Source organism: Pipra filicauda, unplaced genomic scaffold (assembly GCF_003945595.2).
Source record: "Pipra filicauda isolate LSUMZ 115617 unplaced genomic scaffold, ASM394559v2 scaffold2_size9829703_pilon, whole genome shotgun sequence".
NCBI classification, from domain to species: Eukaryota; Metazoa; Chordata; class Aves; order Passeriformes; family Pipridae; genus Pipra; species Pipra filicauda.
Window position 1 is genome coordinate 693,530 of NW_024104421.1, and position 20,883 is coordinate 714,412.

The 20,883-nt window shown below is 38.8% G+C and overlaps 1 protein-coding gene across 2 annotated transcripts in view; it reads left to right on the forward strand.

Annotated features, from left to right (window-relative positions):
• Positions 1–20,883, forward strand: part of BCAT1 (branched chain amino acid transaminase 1) — a 61,817-nt gene that overhangs the window by 1,840 nt on the left and 39,094 nt on the right. For both annotated transcript variants that reach the window (XM_039383205.1, XM_027726655.2), the window contains exon 2: positions 14,723–14,794. In XM_039383205.1, coding sequence (XP_039239139.1) covers positions 14,723–14,794 — 72 coding nt within the window. The remainder of the gene's footprint in view (positions 1–14,722; positions 14,795–20,883) is intronic.

Here is a 20,883-nt window from a genome sequence, read left to right on the forward strand (position 1 = left end):
CAGCTCTGCAGGGCTGTGGCTGTCACTGTGTGTTTGTAGAGCAAAGGTACAGAAAACTATGATTTGATTATTGTATTTATGCAAAACCTGAAACATTTATAAAGGTATCAGTAGGCAACAACATTATTACACCTCTTTATCCCTTCATCTCTCCCTTCATCATTTCCTGCATTTAGTCAGAACCCTCCATTTTTCCTTGGAACTGTTTCCAGCCCAACCACAACCTTCTCTTTCTGGTTTGTTTAAAGTAATGTTATGTATAAGGAATGAATTATGCCTCTGGTTTCTGCAGTCCTGCCTTGTCCACCTAATGCACTGATTGTTACTGACAGGCCTAGCACTCCTAGCATTGTGTGATCCAGTGGATATGCTGATTTTTCCCAAGGAAATTGAGCATTGAAATGTGCTGCAAAATCATAGGTAAAAAAGAAGGTTGCAAAGTCATTAGGTAGCTGGCATCTTGCTAAATAGTCCACAGGCTATATCCCTGGTAGAATTTGATAGGTGAAAATAATTCAAATGGATTTTATTAGTCATTAATTTATCCATGGGAAGGTAGTGTTAAGAAAGGAGATAAATCAGTTCATTAGTTGTGTAAACACTCAGGTGCTATGAATTTATTCACCCATTTTAAAACAAATTATCTGATGTGGGCATGCTAAAGAACCAGAACAGACATTATTTTCATTGCTTCCTTTTGCTATGCTATTTTCTTAAATGAATATTCATAGCTGAATGTATAAGGAATTGAAGGTTACAAGTAGGTTTTAGGGCAGGACCCTCAGGGTTAGAATGAAGGAAGTAAGGTGTAAATTCTCTCTGTAAAATTTGCACAATCAGCCTTCTGAGGCCACACATGAGGACTGGCACATTCATCCAGTGACATGTTATGTACTTCATGGTGCTAGATGAGCTCATCAGAGGCTTCTATGACTTCAAGGCACTCAGTGCTGATTGTGGCTTTTGATAATAAATTGTGGCCATCCAGCTGCTACCATAGCTGTAATGGAGAGATTAAACACCCAACCTTCATCTTAAATTTCTGGCTTTAGGTGGTAGTCGAGCATAAATCAAAGTATTATGTGATCCTGATTTGTTATTCACAGTCACTTACATGCTTGCAGCTTGAAACCTCTGATTCTTACATAGGACGAAGTGAATGGGGGGCCCCATTAACCTTTTAAACAGCTTCATTGCTTTATGACTTTATACATTAAAGGGGCAGGTGATACCACATCATGAAATAGAGCACCTGTTGCAGAAGGGCAATTTAGCAAGTATAACCATATGCTGTTGCAGAGGAAAATCCAGTGCCATGCTTATGGGAAGGCCTGATGTTGCCCTTCAGCACGTACATCAAATGGTGTGAAAGTTAAATGGGAATAGTTGAAACTGTCTTTGAAATGATCAAGAAGTTTTACCCATCTGGTTTTTTGTGCATTTTGGCCCATTGTTTATTACTGTTTTTGCAAGCTAATGTCATCATACCATTCCAACAAAGTTACTCATTTACTTCCCTGTGCAGTGTGTTCCAGGTTTTATTTTAGATTATACCTGAAGCATTAATGAAGGACAACATATGACTTCTCAGTAGGTACACAGCTACTGCTAATTCAGTTTGCCTGTTAGAGCATTTCCCACACAATATTTGATTAAAACACTCCTAGTAAGCACAGAAAATTAATTGTTTTCCCCGGTGTACAAATAGGGTTTAATTCCGCGAGGTTCTGATTGTATTAATTTCCACTAGGATTTGGAGAGATCAGTACCACACAAGTCATGTCCTCTTGTTTAATTTCATTTAGACTGTTGTCTCGATAGTTATCACTTCTGCAATAAATGTTTGAATTTGCATTACCTTTTCTGAGAATGAGCTTTTTTAAAAACATTGACACTGAGAGTCTGAGGGAACTGGGTGTGTTCAGTCTGGAAAAGAGGCTTTGGGGTGATGTAATAGCAGCCTTCCAACATCTAGAGGAAAATTACAGAGATGGGGCCAGGCTCAGCAGTGATGTATATTAGGAGGACAAGAGAAAATGGCATAAAATAAAATTAAAAAGGCTCAGACTGGATATAAGGAAAAAATTCTCCCCACAAGGACAGTCAGACAGTGGGTTGCCAAGAGAGAATGTGCAGTCTCCTTCCCTGGGAATTTCAAGACCTAACTGGGTAAAACCTTGAGAAACCTGGTCTGAGCTGAGAGCTGACCTTGCCTTGAGCACAAGGTTGAACTAAAGACCTCCTGAGGTCCCTTCCAGCCTGGATTTTCCTGTGGTCCTGGGAAAAAAGCTTAGAAACGGAATTTTTTTTTTTTAAATCAGGTTTTAGTTTTTGTCACAGTGATGTGGATCAGTACATGTTTGTTCTGAGCCCTGACTGCTTGGCTTTTAACAACACAAAGAACTCTTTGCAAGGATGGTCTTTAAAGCCACCACTGTAGGCAGATTTCTTTGCAGAAGGTACTTTCTTTAATGTACAGTAGAGTAGCAGTATTTTCCTCTCTGTTGTCTCAAGGAAGTCCAGGTGCTTTACAGAAGAGATTGAACTTTTTTTCTCATATTCAAAATACATCCTGACTTTACTAAACTTTTTTTGTCCTGATGTATTTTAAGAATAATTCTTTAAACATGAATAACTGTACCAGTAGTTGCTGCCCATGGAAAAGGAATAGGTATGTCAGCACTCCTAGGAAAGTTACTAATATCAAGGGAAAGTTAAGGGGGTATCTCAGAGATTTAAACATTATTATAAAAACACCAACCTTAAGAAAAGTGCTGTCTTAAAAAAAAAAAAAAGCTTCTTTTTTTTGATTGAATTTACAAAGTTTTCTTTTTACTTCTTTTCAATGCAACTGACTGCAAGTAAAATTCAGTTCATGGTTAGAATTCTTACAGCTTCTGTGAAGGTTCTGTCTGGCAGTTTTCACTCCTGTAATACTTGATGTTAAATGTTCTGAATTGTGGAATTTTTCCTTTGATACGTGGAAAACGAAACACTCGAAAAACTGAATAAAAGAGACGTTTTTGATTTTATGTAATGTGGGCATGACTGCATCTCAAATGTAATATGTAATTTTACCATATAAAGTTGCATATCCTACTGTTACAAAATTATGAATTCCCAAGGCTTTGTCCGACTGCATATCATCACTCAAGTCATTAAAAATCACATAAAGTCCACCTAAAATCAGCAGTAATAGTATAATTTCTTTCTTATATCTTATAATTTCTAGTTAATGTAGAGAGTCTCTCACCCTCCAATAAAATAATAGAAATTTTTAACCAAAACAGTTTGGGAAAGAAAACTTCATAGCAGATTTTAAGACTTGTGATATTCTCAACATATTTAGCAGGCTAGCTGTGAAGCAAGTTTCTTACCAGATGTATGATACAGGTTTTATTTCCCTGATTCTAAACTTTGAGGAAACAGGTGGAGAGGTTAAGTTTTTGCTCCTGGATGAATAGAAGCAGAAGTAATTTTTTTTAATAGGATCTATAGTTAGTTAGTTATAAACTTTATTTATGGATTTGTAATTCAGGAGTACCATAATTATTTTTTTTTAATAGAACATCAAGATTTATTAATATCATCAAATTATCAAGATCACAGTCAGTGCTAGTGTTGAGAGTCAAAACTGTGAGTCTTGATTTGTGCCCTGTACTGTGGCAATGCCTACTTACAACCTGACAACACTCTTCCTAACTGCAAGAAAGTATTGCCTGAAGTGTAGAAGTTAAAAGCTAGAAAAAATAAATAGTTGTGTCTTAGTATAGAGTATAATGTGAGCCAAGTTTATTCCTTTCACAGCATGAAGTAGAAGCTGTAGCATAGGATCTTATATAGTGGCTACACAGACATCATTTCTGGCACACCTGTACAGCTGGATGTGTACACGCATGCAGAAAAAAGTCATATTGTATTCATTTGCTCATATATTTGAGGCATTGATCCATCATAAGTATATCATCTGAGGGTTTTTTTAATATTTTTAATATTATCTTTTGCCTGTCAACACCTTTTCAGAGATAATTTTTGGCATTTACAGTTTTATTCTCTTCTTGATACCTGGAGATAGAAGTTCAGTAACATCAACATTTTCTCTCGTTCTTCATTGATCTGAAAATCTAGCATTTATCATTGTTTCCTTTTGGATTTTCTTTTAAGGCGTTGTGCTGCAGCCAGCAATGTTTTTATTGTGTCAATTGGGAAAAATATTTATTAGAACATACATGTAAAATGCTCTGTCCTGCTGCTTCCAGGTGAACTGGATTTCAACAGCGGACAAATCAGATGCAATTCTAAACTGTTTTAGGGTGCTTCCAATTAGCTAGCTGGATACATTCAGATATGACAGAGATGTTCTGGTCAGGAGCGTTGATGTTCACGTGGATTGAAGCTGGACAAAACCCCTGGTTCATGGGGATGTTACAAGTCATTTAGCAATTTAGATTTGTGGAGCTGAGTTGGGCTGTTTGATCATTGGCACAGATGTGGAATTGTAGGAAAACAAGCCCACATTACTTGCCGTAGACTTGTTTATCATCTTCATTACAATGCCATTTCTTAGCATGTCAAAGTCACCATTTTTCTGACAGAGACTGCATCACTCCTCATTTGTGGTGCTCTTTTACCAGGCTGTAGTTTGGGCAAAGGGCCTCTCTCTTTGCTTTGTGTTCTTAATGCTGACACCTTTACAAGTATCTGTTACCGCACTTTTCCAAGGCCACTTTTAATGTGCTGGGTGATATTTTACTCTCAAATTCCCTGGGTGGCATCCAGTTTGTTCTGGGCACTGTCAACAAATGATAGGGGACTTCAGATGAAGGGCTTGCTCACAGGGTTTTTAGAAAAGACACAGAGTAAGTGTAATGCAGCTCCAAAATTTTGGAGTCTTATAATCCGTGTTTTTCCCCTGCCTTAGAATTGTTACACAGTTGAATATATACTAAGTAGGTGGAGTATCTGATTTTATCACTATTTTGAAACATTTTACCTCTTTTGAGAAGGTATCATCAAGAAAAGCAGCTTCTTACTGGTGTTATCTTGGTGTTTGTCCTCATTCACGGGAGTAATGTGTGACACTGTACAGTGATGTTGTAGTTGTGCCCTGCTTTTCCTGGATTGTTAGTAAACTTCCATGGGATTATTTACATTTGCTTGGTGTGGTGGATTATGCTCCTTACCTTTTGTTGCACCCACTGACTGCAACCCAAAGACTGTAAAGCAAGGAAGTTCCTAGAATATTCTGAGCTGCACATCTGTCATGCAAATATGCTCCATCTCTGCTGTTATTTGAACAAGAACATTATTAGACATGCTGTCCTCAGACAGGTCCCAAGGATTTTCTTTTGGGTTAGCTGTGTTCCTAGAGCCCCTTATATCAAGGGGAAAACTTCAATTTCCTTTCTACTTTGTTGAATTGTGTCTGTTTAAAACAAGGCAGTGTTTGAACACACAGCAAAAGATGCGTCACAAGAGTATAGCCCAGGCTTTGGTAAAAGCCAGGGAGAGATCTCCCACTGCTTCAAACCTATCATGCCAGACTTAAAACCTGTTGAAGTCAATATAGGTGAGTCTTCTGCAGCTTGCATAGGTGAACAACCAAACCCACATCAGTCATTTACATTCGTTCCTTTTCCCTAATAAGAACTGTAATGGATTGAATGGGTATGTCTCTCTAAGGAAAAGGAGCTACAGATTTAGTTCCTGGGGAGCTGTGCACGCCCCATTCTGGCACCTGTCGCCTCCCAGTGAATTCCCTGAAGCAGCTGCTAGCCAGTGTGAGGTGTGGGATGGGACAATCTACGCCTGAATTTCCTGTCTGTAGAAGGGACAGATGTTTCTACCTTCCTTTACTTAGGTTTTGTAACTGTAGAGCCAGGCTTCCAGGTATTACAGTGAGAAAATTCATTTAAAGCTTATAAACAATGAAGGTCTTGGTTCTTTATCTGGAACAAACAGTTCCAGCCCACTATCAGAATCCAAGAGAACGCAGTATTTGCAACACCTGTAGACAAAACTTGCTGTCTTTCTCATGTGATTTGTGTTTTTTTTTTTCTACCCTGCTTTGCATTATTTGTTTAAAGAGACCTCCTAGATCTCTGTGAGCCTTGAAAGCTCAAGATTGAGTCCTTCTTCATCACTGTGGCCACATGTCCAGGCAGAACACACATCTGGGTGTACACAGTTTTGCCTGCAAGCAAAACCCCAGGGCTTTGCTCAGCCATTTGAGAAGACCAGCATAGCAAAGAAGCACGTTTTTAAGGAGTGCTCTGACTAGTGAAGCAGAGTGTACCTGCAGACCTGAGCCCATTCAGATCCCAGGTTAGATAGCTGCTGCCATGCTCTATCAGCTTCATCTGTTGGATTCTTCGCAGGTAAACCACCTGCTTGGGAAGCAGGGAACAGGGAATAACTGCACTGACAGCCAGCACACTACAGAAAGTCACGCTTCTTGTGCCTTTGCAGCAGTGGCACTTGATACTTGGTGATGAATTAAACGGGCCATGTGAAGTTATCAGGGCAAGATGTGATACCAAGCCAGCCTGTGTCGGCCCTTTGCAGACCAGCCACCACATGTGCAATTGCAGAGTGTTTTATTATAGTCGATGTTATTCGAGAGCCAGCTGTGTAAGTTACTGTTTTATTACCTCTAGTAGGACTGTGCACAGGACTTGTGGTGAAAAAAAGTAACTCTTTCCTCCTCCAAAACCAGTCTTTTTCTTTTTCCTCCACAGAGCTTTTGTTTTCAGTGTGTGATTCATCTTTGCTCAGCAAAGGTCTTATGTAAACCTTTATTCCTGTGCAAAATGGACTTAAATGGGACACGGTCTAAGCACTCTGAGAATAGCTACAAATGACCCCTTATACAGGCCAGTGATTCAGGCCTGACCCCGTATTTCTCCTGGTTCCGCTGTAGTTATGAGGGAGCTTGCAAACAGGACTATGTCCTTAAAAACAGGATTTTGTTTGCTAGCTCTTTTCTTTAAGCATGTCAGTTCTCATTTTGGAATCCATCACTGTCTCTACTGTGGTTTGGTTGTGTGTGTGTTTTTTTTTTCCCCCCCAGGAGCCTATAATGATTTATTTGCAAACTGCAGAAGCTTTGGTCTCCTGCACTAAATTGTCTTGCTTCCAGTTCTAAACCCTCAGACAATGACTTTATTTGTTTCTGCTCTCTGTGCCTTCATGTTATTTACATTATCATTTGGTAACTGCATCAAGCCAATTGCCTTGGTCATCAGCTGCAGGATCTGTGTGGTTTCCACCACGAGGCAATTTCACAAACAAATTGTAAGCTATATTTTATGCATCTTTAGATCAGATCTGTTGTTTATCTCAACAGCTGCTTCAGGATAAGAAATATAACCTGTGCAACTGAATCTTTGAGGAAAGTAAGCAGATTAATTTTTATTATGCTTAGGCTCATCTTTGCTGGTATAGCAGTGCAGTTATAAATGCATCCTGGTTAACTTTGCTATACGATCTTAAAATGCTGATTTAGTACCTGGCATTATAGAATACATGGGCTAAGAGAAATGTTAGGGAAATTATAATGAAGAGAAGCTTCCTTGTGGTAAACAGCAAAGCCCTTTTAGAGTGGTACAGAAAACTATGTGACAGTATTTATACCCTTTGTTTTTGGCAGTTTGATGTAAAAGATCACATATCAAAGAGAACTGGGCCTAAACACAGTAAAACCATGGCGACTTTTCAGAATTTTCACTTATTTTTTTTTGTGCAATCTCCACATCACAGACCCATGAGACACTGTCTGGTTAGAAAACAGGCAGATGAATTTATAGGTCAACTAGATCCAGCTGGTGGCTTTAACATGTTTTTCTTTATGCCATTCTGGCAAACAATGCACTTGTTAAAAACCTAATTAATGCTAGAGCAGACAAACAAGCCAACAAAAGAGTCACTTAGAGGCACTGTTCATAGGAGTTAGAGATGGAAGAGCTCCATTAGGTCATCTGCCTCTTCCCCTAATTGTACGAGGCTGTTTTGCTCCATCAGAAGGGAAGAGCCAGTAAACTGTGAAGACAGAGGAAACAGCATTGGGGAGTGAGAGCAACAGGAGGGTCATAGAAGGGAAAACAAACAAGAACAGTGTGAACGGTGGGCTTAGAAATCAAGGTTAAAGCACACTGCATTTGTGAAGAGCATTTCTTTAGGGTACTTGCCTATTTCTCTGAAGAAGTAGGAAGGACAATTGTCTGGATATGCAGGAAATGTATTAAGCCAAATTAGCTAATGCCTAAAGGGGCACCACACAGAGATTACAGCTGCTTTATGTCCTGCATTGCATGGGGCTGGTGGTAGGTTTTCAGTGTTTTTCAGTTGGGAAGGATCACACTTTAGGCTCCATGTTGTATGGGTGTAAGTCACAGCTAATGCTGCAATTTTTTCTGGCAAACTAATTTTAGCCTGAAGCTGAATAGATCCCTGCTCATGTTCTCCTTAGAGTCAGTCACAACAAATTAATCTGTCTTCTGTTTCTAGTGAACTCTTTTATTTTAGCCTTCCTGATAATTAAGTTTGCCAAGCACACAACCTTTTTTGATTTCAGAAGTAATCTTTCACCTTGTCTTGGATTTCAGAAGTAATCTTTCACCTTGCCTAGCCTTGCTATCTTCCAGGTAAACTGATACAAGCTTTCTTGTACAACAGGTTAGGCATTACTGAACTAATTCAAATATTATTTTAAGCACAGAGTCAGAAAATTGACATTATTTCCAAGAGGGGTTTCTCATCTGAGTGCTGACTGAAATGACTTTTACATTGGCAACATTGTCTTGTGTCTATTTAATTTCATGAACGCAACCTGTCTTCTTTGACAGTTGTGATGTAGTTATAAATGTTACTAAATAGGAATCTTGGATGGGCTAGATGAATATTTTCATTTCTTTATGTTCTCTGTTTTAAGGTTTTTCTAACCAATAAGTTAGAAAGTGCTCATATAACCTGAATTGCCTTTTATTTAGACATAATAAAAACAGTGATGCTTGTTTTAAGAGGAGCTTATTTCAATTTTATTCAAACTACTTAAATTGCTTTTAATTAAAGCAAATAAACTCTTCAAGCCAGAGCCACAGATAAGTGCCTGAACAGTCTTTGGGACTAATTTAATAATAGTCTATTTCAATTCAACCTTACTTTATGCAATGCAGCCTTCTTAGACAAAGGAACTCTTCTATGTTCTAAGCCCTGATGCCTTTGTTCTGATGCAAAATTATCACTAAGTAGTGTGGAAGCTTTCATTTTCTGCTGTGCTGGTTGCCTTTTATTTTCCTTTGTTTTGTACTGTTACTGCACTGCCTCACTGTTTAACCAACATTAGTGCCAGCTCAAGGTTGAATAAACAGCCACAATAAGGTGATAATGTCAAGCTGACAAGGCATCAGGGCGGATGTATGATAGGAAGAGTAGTCTTAAAAAGTGTACTGAAAGTGCAGAAATCAATACAAATTCTCGGGAACTCAGTTAAAAGCGACACACTGAAACCACTTATAACAAATTGTCCTTCTATGTTTGGTTGGTTTTGGTTTTGTTCCCCCGCCCCCAGTGCTGATCTATGCATACCCTGAGGTGCATCATTGTAGCTGCTCTTGATTTTGTGCTGCACACCTTCTGAATTCATGCTGAAGAGTGGCAAGCCAATGCTTGGACAGTGCACCAGTCTAACAAAGATACCTTGAAAGTCTCTGTTTGGCTTGATGAGTGGTTAGAAATATCCTTTAAGAATAAGTCATCTTGCTTCTTTCCTCTTGGTTTTGTAAAGAGCAGATTTAAAAGACATTGGTGGGTAAGTTGTGCTGCTCTGTCATGTAAATGACCCAGCACAAGGAAGATACTTGGAGACACTTGCACGGTAACACGTATATAGGTGTGTGTTCCTGTTCACATACCTGCAATATAAAGACAGAATTAAAATATTTTTATATCATGCATCAACTCCCATGACAGCTGAGGTTAACGTACTTGGCTGCTGGATTCCATAAATGACCTTCTTAAACTCTGGAAGTCTTTCACAAATGTCATTAAATAAATATATATTTTAGTTGATATTAAAAATAGTATTGTAAGACTCGACCCTACAGCAGTTTTTCAGAATTTCTCTCTGTCTGACAGTGTGTGGAATTTTTTTTTTTTAAGCTGTGAACATCATTACTGTTTCATTTTTCTTCAAATTCATCTTTTATGTGGTGTGGCTGCCAACACATATTAATATTTCTTTGGAAGAGATGAAAGCTGTTCTGAAGTCATGGTAGTGCTTTTATAAGACTGTAGCAATACACAGAATATATGGCATTTGTGCACATTGGAGTCTATTCTATACCTGGTCCAGAAAGGCAACTGTGATTTGGGTGGCTTTGAATGACCAAGTGCTGGTCATCACACCCCTCACTTGCCTTGCCTCTGGCAGTACCATAGTATGGGTTGGGCACTGAATTTATTCTGATCTGCTATATTCCTGCAATCTGATAAGTGTTCTAATTTCATTATCCTTCCAGTGCAAATTAAAGGATGAAATATTTCTTAGACACTTAGCAGCCAGAAACAAACATGGGAAAAAGCGGTAAGACACTGTTTTAGCTTGGAGAAATGTCTCAGAAAGGACTTTCTTTGTTGAAAATTGTCTCTCATATGACTTCGGAGGAAACTCCTGCTCTGACTTTGCTGGGGCCTGATGACTGCTACAAGATAGTCCTGGCTTTAAGTTTCTCTGTGTAGCAGGAGATGGAGTTGCCTTGGTAGAAGGAACTCTGTGCTGTCACAGCTGTGCATCTGTTGTTTATTCGCTTCTTTGTCGTTGTTTTAATGGATGGTTCTCCTCCTCCGTGAATGGCCAATGCTTGCCCAAAAAAGCACTGTCTGTGATTCTTTCATGGGCATGAATTTGGGGTTTCAGATGTTCCCTGTCAGTGGTAGTTCTCTATCAGGGTGGTGGTGCTGTTGATGAAATTCTCACTCAGAGTGGAGGCATTGGAGCTGTCTGTGGGCTGACTTCGATAAACTGACTGGTGAAACCAAAAAAGATGACTAAGGATTTTCTGAAGCTGCAGCCCTTGAGTTGTTTTGAAAAGTGGCCAAAATGATTTCCTAGCTGAAAGTGTGAATTCTGCAGAAATTATTGGCAGTTTATTTCTTTACTCCTGCCTTCTGCTAGGGAAAGTTTTCTGTTCCCCAGTAGTGAGAAGAGTTACCAAACAGGGAAAATTAATGAGCGTGGAACTGATTAAAGAATCAGTTTTCTTTGAAAAAGGTTGACAAAGCACATGGCACATAGAGGTAACTGCAAAACATGTTTGAGAACTGGAACCTTTTTTTTTTTTATTATTAATTAAATGATCTCATGCACTTTAGATAAAGAAATGCAGTTTGCAGCATAGGTTTACAGTGATGAAGTTTCTGATAATCTTCAGTTCCTGTTTCATTACTGAAGGTGAGCCAATGAAATACTGGTGTATCTAAAACCCAAGCACAGCAGCTTGACAAAGCATCTGTTGGAATTGCAGTTTATAGAACAGATAGTCCCAAATGAGAAGAAAGAATTGGTGTCTCAAAAGCCACTAAATGTGAAGGCTCAGGACAAGTGAAGGCAGACTCATGCATTCTAGGAAACCTAGAGAATCTGGGGAGGAGATGGGCCTATTTTTGTAGCAGAATGAATCCTTTCAGCTGAAGGATAACTGATCTGACTGCATAGAAGACGTAGAGAAGGTGTGCCAAAGACAGCAGGGTAGCCAAGAGACAGTGATTGCAGGGTCACAGTGCTAAAAGATGTTGAAAAGCTGTATGTCTAAGGCAGTTTGAAGACCAAATAGAGGAGCTGAATGTCCAGGTTTGGGAAACCTCTAGCAGAAGTGTAGATGACAACTATTAAGCAAAAAATTTAGTAGAATTTCACAGCGATAAAATGACACATAAACCCCATTTTTTTAATAGAGTTTAATCTAATAATGCTTTACACTTTTTTTTCTCATATAGGCTTTACAGGAATGGTAAAATGAATGTGTATTTTTGAAGGAAAACTTTGAAATACTGTTCTATCTTCAATTTACAAAAAGTGGTTACATATACCATAGTTCTACAACATGACATAGGAAATACGTCATGCTTGTGTAAAACTGTCATGCTTGTGTAATTTCATGGCAACTTTATACAGTCCTGAGTGACTTTTGAGAAAATGTTGACCCAGTGGCTTCAAATGTATCTTTAGGATAACATCAATGTTTTAATGGATGCAGTTTTAAATCTACCATGCTATTAAACACAAAGGGCAGATTTATGCTTGGCATATATCCCTTGGCAATGATGGCACTTAATCAGGGAGCAATTTTCCCTATTGCATTTAGCAGGCTTCAGATTTATAAGCCATGGAGCCATTAAAATATGACTCCATCAATTAGAAAGTAATTGTGTAATGCATTTCTAGTGCCGAGGGATTAACTCAATTTAATCTCAATGTGGTTAACAAAGGCAGTTAGCTACTTGCTTTAAACATGAGTTAAATCTGTAAAACATAATGACTTCATGGAGAATAGGATTGGCCCCATGGCACACGCCCAAAAACTGGGCTGTTGACTTCACTCAGTTTAATGGGAACCTTGAACTGAAGGGCAACATGACTGAGCCCCCAGGGGCTGCTCCTGTAGGTGGTCTGTACTTGAAATTCATGTACTAGTTTGGTATCTTTAAAAAAGATCATAAAAGAGGATATTAAACTGTATCCAGCTTCTGTCCTCTCTGTGTTGATGCCAACACTTGCTTTAGGGCAACTTCTTAAAGGAGAGACGGGAAGAAAGTGAAGCATAATGGTTGAGCATTTGTCAGTATTTGCTGACATCAGTAATTATTATTAGAAAATCCAACTTGACATGCTAGATATTAGACAAAAGCCAGCAGTGGAACTGGAGCTCCTTGAGACATTCTTGTTCCACAGCTGGCAGTTCCCATCCGTGTTAGCTGGTAACCAGCACGCTCTCCATCCTAATTTGTTCCACTGCAAAGAAAAGTCAGTTGGCTTAATTAATCTGCAGGATACTTAACTATTGTTAACTGATGGTGTCATGAAGGCCTTCTGGGGGTTTTACACTGAATTTGGAAGTATTTGAAGAATTGCAGGGAAAGCAAGGACATACTATTATACAATGTCCCTCAGAGAGTCCCTCGGTTTGGATAACACTTTAGTCCTGCTAAGGTTTGACATGAATGCCAGTGAACACTCTGTTGAAGTCTTGTCCTTCTGGAGTAGAAAACACTAAGCTTTCAAGCTAAACCCCCCATATTTTTTAGTAAAAGGAAAAGCATATTGGTACATTGTAAAGAGATTTGTGGTTTCTCTTGACAGATTCTCCTTTAGTGGGTAGGAAGGATCTTGTAGCCATGATTGCCTGTCTCTCTGTATAGGGTTAAAAATAAAGAGGAAGAGAAGGGTTAAAGCTGATGGTGAGAAGGCAGGAGGGATGCTGTGGGCTCCCTGGGGCCTTGAGGGTAAGGGGAGAGGAAGTGAGATCTGCTGTGGCTGGGAGTTTGGCTTTTTCTTTTGTTGATAGCAAGCCTGCAGTCTGTTGAAGGCCCACTGAAGATACTGCTTTTTTTTTTTTTCTGTACCATATCCCCAAGATCTGCAGAAAGGGAAAAGAATAATGTTATTTGCCTTGTGTGTGTCATGCTTCAATGCCCATGCTCCAGTGCCCATGCTCCATCTGGTCCCACCCTTGGCCACACAGTTTGGTGGCTGCTGTCTCCCTGACACAGCCATCCACCTGCACGCAGCCCTCCTTGTAGGGTGGGGGCTGCTCCTTGGTTAAGAGCTTGGAGCAGGGATCTCACAGGCTGACCAGGAAAGGTTTCCTGTGCACCTTTCCTTCAGGGAATTATACCTGTGACCTGGGACTTCCCACCCAAGATGCAGCAAGGGCAGGGTGGGAAGCAGCCACCAAGAGGTGAGCAGCCAGTGTAGGGTCGAAGTAGGGCTTTTCACCTGGAGGGTTGAAAGTCTCTTAAAGTCTCTTGCTGTCAACCCTGGCAACAACATGCCTTAGTGTCTCTGTCTGTGTGATCCCTCTGTTGCTGAACAGAAGGATTCCTGGAACTAGCACTCCTTTTTTTTTTTTTTTTTTGTTCCAGTTCCTTTCTAACATAGTCAGTGGCAAAAGCCTGAAGTTCAACATAGTATATAATTCAAAATATTCTCATTATTTATTCATATAGGTGGGCATTCCCTATCACTATCTTTTTTTAATGAAAGATTAAATAAAACCAATTTTTTCTTTTTCCTTTCACTCTACCTACTCAGGCTTCTTTGAGAACAGGCAAAAGTGAATCTGTTAGGTGGATACTCTGGTAGAGAAACTTGACTCTGATGAAATTGTGTAAAAGCACTATTTGTTTAGCTTTGAATGAAAGACTTGTGATGTTGTCCATATCCTTCTGCGCTTCAGAGTGATAATCTGATCTAGGATGTTGTCTCTCCTAGAAAGCCCTGAAACACCATTGTGCAAAATAATGCAATTGAAGCATAACTAAAAAACCTAAAGGGTGGAAAGTTGTGCTAGGAAACTACCACAAAGTTCTTGCTAATATACTTACTGAAGATGAAGCTTGAATGGTCATTCAAAGCAATCTGTCCCTAAAATGAGTTAACTGAATGTGTTTCAACATTTCTGCAATGTGCATTGGGTTTGATTTCCTCTGGTTTTATTTCTTCTAGGGCTGTCAGAATGAGTGCACGGGAGGAGGATGTTCAGGAGAAACAGCAAAGCATGTGACTGACTCTTTCAAGGTATGTTTTTTGTTAAAAGATGTCTGAAGCGTTTCAGTGGATGGTGCCAGCCAGTATCCATAACATGGTAATGATTGTTGTGCAGGCATTCAGAGCTACTGACACGCTTGACTGTCATAATTCTGTAAATAATTATGTAAATTGCATTTGCTGAACATGTTTTCTATGTAGAAATTAAGAATGTTACAAGAAGAAGTTTATTACAATTTCTGGTACTAGCTAAAAGGTTAGTAGTAATTAAAATTAAAATGAGATAGGTGGCTTTAATTTTACTCTTATCTGCTTCGAATGCAATAGAAATCAAGATTGATTTCCCCCATTAAGGTCTTTTTTCCAAACAACATTTCTGTAGCACTCTATTATTTGTTAAACTTTGGCATTATGAATGGTGTTCAAAAGAAGGTTTTTTCCATCTGGTCCTAAAGTTGCAGAGCTAAGGATCTCAGAAGGACTCCAAAGCACTCTGCAACTCTGCCACATTATGAGCACTCCACAAGCAAACAGAGCTATGGTAATAATGAATGCTGAGCAGCTGCCAGGAACTGACATGAAATTGCATCCCTCTCTTTTTATTTTAATCTTATGCTTAGAACTGAGCTCAGTTAAGATATCATTCTTTTCTTCTTCCTCCTTCCTGAATGCAGTGGAAGTAACTAAGAGCTCATTTTAAACACTGTATGGACACAGATGTCAAATTCCAGTTTTCTGTTGGAAATGTGAAGCCTGTCAGCACGTGCTCCTTTGAATTCTGCACTGTGCTCATTTCCTTTTTTCCTGCCTTTTATACTTCTTTTGCCTTTATTCCTTATGTCACACATCTGTAATTCTTTCTCTCCCTCTCTTTCCCTGACTTACAGCCTTTAAAAAGCCTCATCTGTATTTTGCAGACATATAAAAGTAGTACCCAGAAAAAGGTGACCTCACTCGTGCTTTTTCAGCAGTCCCCTTCCTGTTATTTCTGACTATTGTCAGCAGTACACAAAATGGAATTATAATTATACACTTTGTCATGTTCTTCCTGATTTTTTTGGGTGGTGTCACTGCTATGCAGTCTTCTGAACTTTGCTAAAGTAGCTAGTTCCCTTTCAGTTGTCAGGCTTTAAGCAGATAAGAAAAATGAGTGCTGGAATAAATGTTTTAAATTGGACTCCTTGATAAGGTTTATACCAGTGCTGATGTCATTGAGAACAGCAAAGAATTCTTGAGAGTCCAGGACTACAGAATTTCACCATGTAGCAACATGCCACTGAATTTCTATTTCCTCATTCTCAGCCCTTCCCAGTTCTTCTCTTCCTCATTTCTTTGCATTGTGTGTCTCTGGCAATTCTGCCAAAGGAGGAAAATTTAGGATGATTCAGAAAATGCTGACAAAACCAGGCATGCAGCCAGGTTTGAAATCCCAAGAGTTCACAAGTGTGGAGTGCGGAGTTTTGCGAATTCACCTTCAACAGACAGACAAGATAAATCTCAGTAGATTCATTCAGTGGAATGTGCCAGTGTATCTGAGAGCAAGAATTGCTTTATGGAGAGGAGACTCTTGTGTAACAACACTAAGCTCCTTCTTTCACTCATTGAGGCAGTGCAGAAGGAAGATAAAGTGGCAACCAACTGTGGTGGTGTTTGGGTCATAGGTGAACTGGGCATAAACTGAAGCAGACTTAAGGCAGATTTAATTATACCAGCAGTCAAGCAGGTGCCTTACCAAAGCTCCACATATTGGGTGGCACAAAGCTGGATTTAATCCAAGTTCTTTTCTATTGATACTTGTATGTCAGCCAGGATGGCAAATCATTGTAGTGGAAAGTCTGTGTGAGGGGAAAAATGTGTTAGCAGGTGGGACAGATGGTCATAAAGGGAATAATGTTAGAAAAAAGCAGCTGGCTCAGGCTGAAGTCTAATTTATAAGTCCATTCCTGCCTTATGGCTCTGTTTCTGAAGATTAGCTGCAGTTGCCAGAAGGGGGTAGAGATTTCTAGAAAATACCATACTGTGTCAGGTGTGCATATGAAAGTTAAGATGAGAATATAGGTACTGGTTGTAGTGTCATGCGTTATAATAATTATTTCCAGTCTTTTTAATTTCATTGTCAAATTAAGAAGAAAAACCTTGTAAAAAAAGGAAGAACCAGCACCAGAAAATGACAAATTAAATAGCCTGAATTCGTTCTAGAAAAATTCGCAAACATTTCTGTGGAAGAGAGTTATGGTTAAAATTTCAGAAACTATAGCTAATAATATTCAAAGGAATCCAGTTGACCCATGGGGCTGACTGTCCTGAGGAAAGCTGCAATTCTGTGCCAGTAACCTAAATAATCCAAGATTGTGGGAATGTAGAAAACAGGGTATGGTTTTGGTTAAATCTTACATAAAACATATTGTTTACAGTGGATCGCGTCCAACATTTGAGTGCCACATTAGTGTCTGAAGACATTTCTTCTTAGAATGCAATGCTGTGCTTTTTAGGTGGGCTGAGCTTCCTTGATTTTTACTGCAGTTTCTGCCTGACTTGGAAAGGTGGACTCAGAAAGTCCCTAAACAATACGAGGGAAGGAATGAATGTTACCTACGATTTCTAGCAGGAAGTGAGCCCCTCTGCTAGGTCAGAGTTGTTGCTTTCTTCATTTTAACTGCTACTAAACTACCTTAACTGCTACTGAAATACCTTAATTTGACTCAATTCTGCAGTTAAAAATCTCATCCTGACAGGTCTGTGATTTACAGATATTTAATGTATGGCATTTAGAGTTGACACGTGAGCAGTGATCTTGGAAGAGCTAAGAAACATTGAGGGAAATAGTGATTATGCCAGAGTTTCCTGTATTGTAGAAAGTGTCAGATCTCCAGGATTTATCTACCCACCTCCTTCCACGAGAGTAAAATCCTTCTCCCTCCCTTAACTGCTGTATGCACATACTTATATATTTGTTTATTTAAAAAACTGACGGGGATTTGTGACCATAAACTAAGAAATTATCCTTGCAGTTTTTGCCTGTTGTCAGCATTGGAACTCTACGAGGGGATTATGAAACCACTTATAATGGAAAGTGCAGTCACCCTCTGTAGCACTGAATGTTTTTTGGAAAGTTGAATCAAGAAATGCATGTGTCTGGATTTCTTCTTATACTTGCATTCAGCAATACCACAAAACAGCCCACAGTTATGTCTAAGGCACTTAATTTTTACAATTAAAAATCTGGTAGATTCTTTAATGCCTTCATTCTGCCTATTGTCCTGTCACAAGACAGAAGGAATGTTGTTTGTATAATGTGGTGATCTCTTTCCATATGTGACTGGTTCGAAGAAACCCAATCAAAGTCAGAGCTAATTCTATGAATCTGTGATTGCCATTTCCTTCCCTCATGTTATCAATCCATATCCAGAAAGATGATTTTCTTTTTGTTTTAACCTTTTGTCATGGAATATGTTTTCTCTTTGGGACTGATACATGGAGCACTTTAAGAAGGTATTACCTACTCTCACTGTGTTTCTCTGTGTTTCAGTGATCTGAAGCTATGGAAAATTAGTTTGGCATTTTAATGCTGTGAAGTTCAGTTCTTTTGTTTTAATTTTTAATGGCCTGTTTAGTGTGCCAAAGTGGTGCAGACTTTCTAGGAAAAAGAACTAGTCTGCTGTGCCAAAGCAGAGCAGAATAGCTGCAGTTTACAAGTGGGTCTGGACTGACTTGCTCATGTGAAGACTTGTGGCTGTAGAATGAGAAATGTGCAAGTGGAGCTTCTGTGTCTGAATGGCTCCTCATGCTACTCTAAATAACTATGAGTGTTCCTCCAGACAGACTCGACCTTCCCAGGCTCCAGGCCAGTGGGATGTGAGCCCATGGCAGACTGGAAGCTGTACAGGCAGGTTAGTGCAGTGCTGTGCTCAAGCTGATGATCCCTGTTGGGATCTTGGACTTGCTAGACCGAGTACAGTGCTGTGGTAATATGTTTGCATGGCTTCCAGTTTGAAACCAGCTCAAGTCTAGCTGTGAGAGCCGCTGGATATAGTGAATTATCTATAATTATGTATTTTTAGTGTTTGTTTCTTGCATTGCTGTAATGCTTCAAAGCCCAAGCTGTGAACTAGCTGACACTGTGCCAGATACTGCGCAAATTAGAGCATAAAGATTATTTCCACACTATAGGTATAACCTACAAAAAACCCCAACCAAAATGTCTGACAGTTTTTCCACAGAATCTAAAGCTGTAGTGTATTTTACACTAGAAAAAAACCCTGAACATTTATTTCCAATGCAGGCATTTGTGGCTCAAATGGAGAGGTTGCCAATGACAGTTTTACATTACTGTGATTTGTAACCATGTTTATACTAATGAAACTATATAATGAAATATAGTGGGATACAGGGTTCCTTACTCTGGGAGTTGGGAGAGGGACTAAGACATTTTGAGATAATAGACAGTTTTAAGCTTTATTTGAGAGAACTATTTTATGTGTGAAAACATTGCTGACAACAATAAAGAAGCAATTCTCTGACCCTGTTTTCTTTAAAGAAGAAAACTTTTGCTTCACCAAATTTTTTTCCTTCTCCTCCAATGCAAAGATTAAAAATGTGTAAAATACAGAAGTCTAATTTTCGAAACATTTTTTTTTTAAAATCTGAACTAATTGACTGCATCACACTGTCACATCAGCATGACGTGGTGAAAGTTCCACTTCTTGTAGAGTTCAGGAAGTACAGAGCAGTTTTCTTGTGATTTTATATGAGCAGTAGGTAAAGTTACTGACATGCTCAGAGCACATGGGTCAAGGGAACACTGATATGTTTTTGGAATGAGAAAATACGTGCATCATAGTTACCACATTACCTACAAGGCTGACAAATATAAACCAGTTTACGTGGTTTATATATTTTCAGTCTCTTTCCAGTTTGTATCAATTTATAATTTTCTACTGACATCAATAAATTATATACCTGCCAAAGCATAAGGGTGCTCAGTGAGGCTTTTTGTTGTGTTGAAGCTGTTAAATCCTCTGTGGGTTTAGGGTTTAGTTGGGAGTGTTGGGAGAATGCCCTGCATTGCCTTTGTAATTTCTTTATTAGACCCCATTAAAAATTTTGATTGATCAGATACAATATTTCCTTTATGTTGGATTGAATGGGGAAAAGTTTATTATAGAAATCTACCAATATCTTGATGCTGTGATAAGCAGTATCTCCCCAAAATATGTATGTAGAAAATCTACTTTTACATAAACTGTCTTGAAACAGTAAAAGAAAGATGACCAATTGGATATCTGTATGTGTGTGTGTATAACATTACACAATAAGGCACTCCAAATATTTATCGTCTTAGAACCTTAGGTCATCCAGTCCATTCTGCCACTGAAAGTGGTTTATATGTCTGCTACTCTCTCTGCAGTTATTAGGAAAGAATTTGAGATCTGTGGCAGCTCCTTTCAGCTTCAGCTCGATGGCAAGTGGTTCTGTGTTTCTCTTCAAGTGGGTAATGTTCTTCAAATAGTCGCAGGCTTTTAGGAAGTAGGTTTTCTAAGCTGTAGTACAGGAACTGATTGTCCCATTATCTGAAGCTGAAGGATTTGCAAATAAAGCTAATTGTCTTCAGCAAATAACAGGAGCTTTTAGTCAAGATAAAAGGAAATTGCTAGAAAAATAGCCAGGGGAGAGTTTGGCCGAGTTGATTTATGGCACAAAGAAAGTGATGCTTTAACTTCTTTTTCACTAGGAGCTTAAGATATAGTTGGTGTCTGTAGAAGCACAGAAATTGCACTAGAATTTTGGAGATTCCATTTAGCTTGTATCGTTTTCTGAATTTATTTTTCCCAAGGTGAAGAATTGTTTTTAAAACACAAAGCTTAGCGACAGCCAGTGATTCCCAAAGCAAATTTATAAACTGACTCCAAAACTTATAAAATTCATAGTGCCCACACCTATTTCCAAGATTACTTAAATTTTAATGTCATTGTGATATCAAGTCCCCAGTTTTGATATTAAATGTTTTCTTTGCTGAACACACAGGAATAGAAAGGACAATTTAGGAAGAGAAGTTAGCCTTTTTTTTTTTTAATATATATAGTATTCTCTTGGCTTTTCTTTTAGCTTTAGAAGTTATC